General features: G+C 41.8%; 1 protein-coding gene across 1 annotated transcript; it reads right to left on the reverse strand.

Moving 5' to 3' along the window:
• Positions 1–476: 476 nt before the first annotated feature.
• Positions 477–4,705, reverse strand: CFAP161 (cilia and flagella associated protein 161; the record flags this gene model as incomplete). Its single annotated transcript, XM_084213810.1, has 7 exons — positions 477–654; positions 1,601–1,674; positions 2,328–2,486; positions 3,338–3,422; positions 4,008–4,243; positions 4,411–4,500; positions 4,643–4,705. 7 exons carry the CDS (start codon positions 4,703–4,705, stop codon positions 477–479), a joined length of 885 nt encoding a protein of 294 aa, XP_084069936.1.
• Positions 4,706–5,701: the final 996 nt, after the last annotated feature.

Raw genomic sequence — 5,701 nt, forward strand, 5'->3', positions numbered from 1 at the left:
AGGGTGGAACAAATTCAACAACCAACTTTCTTTCAGATGAACTTTAAATGTCAAAGCATCCCATGATAACTTTGAGTGTGTTTGGTTTTCAGTGTTTTGGAAACTGTCCACTCACCCTTTTAAATATTGTGACACTGGTTTGGCTTTGGAAGAATTGGTTAAATATACTCTGAGAGCCAGTAATTTAATGGAAATCTATTAGGCTTCCTGGGTTCTGACAACTTTTGTCATTGGTGAATGTGAAAATGGAAAAAGGAGCCTTTCCTGATTTACAATTTTTGATGTGTTGTTCATCAAATTTTAAGAGTTTTTTGCCCATTATAACCTTGATGAGTTAATGAGATTATGCAATATTACTAATGGCAGACTTTAATTTCCATTTTTAAAATAAACATCTCTAAAATATAAACAGAAGGAAACAATAATCAGTCTCATCAAACTGGCTGTGGTCTTGGGCTTTTATATCCTCTGCCTTTTCATGAAGCTAATTTATTCTCATACCCTTCTGGGAGAGCTTTGGGTCTTTCAGGCATTGTGCCATCTTCAGGACCAGGATTTCCTGTAATTATCTCCCAGTGATTCTTATCTTCTTCAACTTTGCGAGAGTCCAGATAATTGTGACAAATGACTTCAAATTCTCTTCCAAAAGAAGACCTGCAAAGGCAAAAGAGATGGGATAGGCAGGGAGAATTAACATATATACAAATTCAGCAAATCTTCATTACTTGTGAATTGTTTGAGATTTTCTCATTTTTCTCTTGGTATTCTCAGAAATATCACCATGCACTTTCAAATACCAGACCCTTACAAGAACACAATAACCCACTTTGTTTCCCATGAATAATTTAGGAATCTGAAATCAAAAATAAATGCCACCTTTCTAGCCTGAGAGCTAAAAGGAGCCCCAGCAGAATAAGGCCCTGATACACCAACTTGATTTGTAAAAGCTGGTTAGGCACTCATCCCCACTTCTCTCTGACTGAGGAGGATTCTGGCTACTCAACACCTTCTTCATCCTCAAACTTTCAGACCTTTCATCCTCAAAAACCTCACACAAATCCTCAGTCAGGTCTTGCTAAGAAGTTAATGGGAAACATTGGTGCATTCCTTAGCAGTGCCTAATCAATATTAATTTAATGAATGTATATTAACTGAATTGAGAGATTAACTTTGATTTGTTGAGACACTGATTCAGACAGACATAAGCATCTAGAATTTTATGCACTGTGGTTTTCTTTAGTTCCCTTGTTCTTTACACTTTTTAGTAGGTAATTTTTTTCCTTCAGAAGTAACCCAAACAACTGACATTGCTCAAGATATTCAAAGGGAGAACCACCAAGAAACTAGAGAACACTAAAAGCATGGTACTATAATGAAAAATGAAAAAAAATTCCAAACAACTAAGACTGATCCAACCGCCTGCAGCAACACAGCAGCACATGTTACAGCCAAGAAGTAAAATAAACGAAAGGAGAGTGGCATTTTCCATTATTTTCCATTTCCTCAGTGTGTTCTTAAAGCACTTCTCTTGTTCCTTACAGTAATTCCTGCTGATGGCCCATCACTGTGCCCTCCCCTGCCAGTTGTAAGTTGCTCTTACCACACACAGAAGGTCCTTGGAACAGCCAAGTTGCGATTGGTGTAGCAATGAGTAATAATAATTTTAGTTCCTGCCTGGAAAAAAAAAGAGCAAGGGAAGACATATTTTTAAACCAACACAATGAATAAAGACTGTTTTTAATAATTAGTTAGTTTTGATTGTGTTTATTAGTGAGCTTATTCATGTAAATGTGTCTTAGTCGAGGGCTGTGAAGGAACAATTGTATTTGTGATACTCTCTTGTACACCAGCCCTTCAGGAAGCCTAGCAGTTATCTGCTACAGGAAAATGCTGTATTTACAAAAGGCTGAAAACATTTGGAAAATCATCCACTTATTCAGATGCCTTGAGAATTTTATTAGACCTTTAATGTACAGGACTTCTTAGTTAATCACATATCCAAATATTGGAAATGGAATTTACTGTCTCAAAAGGCCTGAAAAACAGGTAAGTAAAGCACCCTCACAACATTATAATGTCAAGCTTTGAAAATTTCTGATAAGCAAAACTGATCAAGTCAACCTCAAAATGAACAGGGGAAACAAATATTTTGATAAGCAGATTCCTAATTAAAGAGATTGTTCCTTCCCTCTCCCCCTTCCTAAAAGTAGAGGTCAGAACTGGCATAAGGGAAATATGTGAATAAAATCAATAAAATATTTTTTTCTCAGTAGTCCACCTGTTTCAATTAAATTTTCATAACATTTCCTACAGTTTTAATTTCTTACAGGAACTGGAAGTCCTTCATGTTCAAGACGCAGTTGTGGATCCAAGGACTTTGCTTGCCAGAAAGTCAAATAGGAAACCTCAGCTGTCAGAAATACTTTCTGAAGGCGAGATTTTTTAGCGAAATCTCTAAATGTTTTGTGGTCACTTGCCAGATAAAACTGTAAATAAAAATATATATTAAGGACAGTATTAATGTAAAAAACCAAGATATGTTATTTTGAAACACATTTTTGAACAAAAGAACTTTTCTCTTGGCTCCTGACAGATCAGTCTTCCTAGCTAAAACTATGCAGGCAAAACCACAGGATAGATTTTATATTGTTGGTAAACTAAGTAGTTATTCTATATTCAGATTTGTGAATACTAATTTAAAATTGAATTTACATTCCAAATATTTTTATCTCACCAAAGTGACTGTTGAGAAGGAAAACATTTTCAAAGTTGTGGTGATTTATTTTGAGTGCATACATACGTGTAATGCCTTATTTGCTTTTAATTTGCAGGGGGAAAGAATGTTGCCATTTAATAGAAGTCTGCTTCCTCAGAATGATGGAATAGTGCATGACTTTATATTCCTACTACAGATTATCTTCATAAGAAAGGAAATCTTATTTTAGAGTTTCACAGAATATTCTGAGTTGGAAGGGACCCACAAAGATCATCAACTCCAATACCTAAGTGTTCAAAATGACAGAACCCTAAAATCTCCTTGAAGAATTCTTTCATGATTCACAATCTAATTGTGATTTCTTTCTCTTTCCTTTTTAGATTTCCTTTATTCAGTCATTCTGGCTGGCAGCCCCCTTGATCTGCACACCTGACCTCAGGTAAGCAGCATGAACTTTCTAATTAGCTATTACTTATCTTGATCTATGCAAGATTCTGAGCCTGTTCTGTAAAACTGAGACATTGCACCCATGTACAGCTTTATATATCTATTGTTAGAGAGGGATTCAATGCACATTATCAGTGCATGCTACCACTGCCATTTGTAACTTTGTTGCCTTACCAGTTTGTCAGAAACCCCTCCTTTTGTCCCAAGAAGAAAGTTCTGCCCGTATCTAAGTGGTTCACCCACCGCACTTCCATCAACACTGTTAAAATTGAAAAAAGGTACATGCAAATATCAGTTTTACTATTGTTTAGGGGATTTGTCTGTTTTGGGCTACACTTAGATGTTGCTTTGTGACAACATTTTGTGTTGTTTACCTTTTAAAATAGGTAAAATATCTTAACCTAAGGCAGAGCCTTTGACTATTGAGCAGGACCCTGTTCTTCTGTTCTATATATGAGAGAGAATATGCTGGGTTTTTTAGAACAGAACCATGTCCACTTCATGGAAAGCAAAAGCAATGACACATATTTCTGCTTGCAGGAGAGCGAATATTAATACTAGTGATATTTGGACATGTTTTGTCTGCAACTGGAATAAAAACAGCTGCAGAATTTACCAAATAATACAGTGAACTTGATTCTGTCTTCACACCTAAGCTGATTTAGAGGTCCTTGGAATTAATCAGAGTAATATGCAGTATAGAATCAAGCTTAATGCATGATCTTCCTTAACTAAATTTACTCATGTTCCTTTGTATATTAGCAAACTTTGTTGCGTACATCTCAAAACAAGATACCTAAAGGTAAACTAATAATTGAAAACAACTCGGAATAAGGTAGCAGACCTTACAATACAGAAAGCATTTCGACCTATGGGGTCCACCCTCCTGACTGCACTGAGTCCCCGTGAGATCTGCAGGGGCTCATCTGAGTACAGGGACACTTCTTCCATGTCAACAGCCAGAGTGACATCGCCGCGCAGTTCGGGGTCCTTCTCCTCCGAGGATTTGCTCTCTGGGTTCTTCAGCAACACGGTGTCTCCAAAGTGAACAAATCCATCAGAAGATATTGACAGCTCTACCTAAATTAGAATTCACATGGTGCTTTACAGAATTATCTGAACCTAACATCAGAAGTGTTTTAGTATGTAATTTCCATAGCATTCTTAGTGCATGCAAAATAATAATAGGAGTTACGCCACTCGGTGGGGGTCATGGGGAGGTGGACACAACCTTCTTTAAAAATTACCTCCTTGAAAATATTCTCTTTGAGTCTGGCTAATCTCTGAACAAAAAGTTGTCCTTTCTCCCTCTTACGGATAAAATCCTTCAGGACGTCCTGTTGGAAAAGGAGAGAGGAGCAGATATGTTATCCAGAGCCCACAATCTCGGGTTTAAAGTGGATTTAGCGAGCCGGGAGGCAGCCCGGAGCTGGGGAGGCGGCGGTGCCCGGGGATGGCGGTGTCTGGGGATGGCGGTACCTCCTGAGCGATCTCGTCCTCCTGCCAGTTCCCGATGCGGACCCCGAGGCGGTAGGAAGCCATGGCCAGGCCGGGCCGCGTCCCCCGTCGCCATGGCGACCGCGCCGCGCTGCGATTGGCTAGCACGGGGAGGGCGGTGTCGCGATTGGCCAGCCCGGGGAGGGCGGTGTCGCGATTGGCCAGGGCGGGGAGGGAAGGGCCGTGATTGGCCAGCCCGGGGAGGGCGGTGTCGCGATTAGGCAACCCGCGGCGGGCAGGGCGGGGCCAGGGGCGGGGCCTGAGCGGCGCTGAGGGCGGAGCGGGGCCGTGAGGGGCCGTGGGCTCCTGCAGTGTTTGACCGGACACAGGAGCGCTTAGATCGCCCCGTCCCTCTGTAAATCCAACAGTGCCAGGTCCTCCCGGAGCCGTGTCCTCAAGGGCACGCGTCTTTTACATACCCGCGGGGGTGGTGGCTCCAGCACCGCCCGGGCAGCTCGTTCAGTGCTTGCCGGTCCCTTAGGTGGAGCAGTTGCCGGGTGAGCTCCGCCGGGGCAGCCTGAGGCTGTTCTGCTCCAGCGCTGACCGTGTCCGTGTGTCCTCCAGAGCAGCGAGAACAGCTCAGCCAGAGCCTCCTCGGGCATCGCCTCTTGCTCTGCATGTTAGATAGAGAGGTCCCCAGTTTAACACAACAGATCGCTTTGTTATCGCTGCTGGTGAATGCTGTCATCACAGAACAGTTTGGGTTGAAAGGACCCCTTAAAATCATCTCGTTTCAGCCCTCCCCTGGCAGGGATACCTTCACCAGAGCAGGTGCTCCGAGCCCCATCCAACCTGACCGTGAGCATTCCTGGGCATGGGGCAGCCACAACCTCTCTGAGCAACCTGAGCTGGTGTTTTACCACCCTGGCTGGGAAAAACTTCCTAGTGTGTAGAGGGAGGGAATGTATCAGGTAAATGTTTTGATTGTAAATGTTTTGCTTTGTTATTATCTTGGTTTGAAATCTACATGGCAAGTTAAGCTAAGTGACTATGCCCTGTGTTTATTTTCCGGATAGGCTAAGCCTGTGATCTTCAGAGAAG

This window comes from Fringilla coelebs (assembly GCF_963513975.1).
Source record: "Fringilla coelebs genome assembly, chromosome: 12".
Classification (NCBI taxonomy): domain Eukaryota; kingdom Metazoa; phylum Chordata; class Aves; order Passeriformes; family Fringillidae; genus Fringilla; species Fringilla coelebs.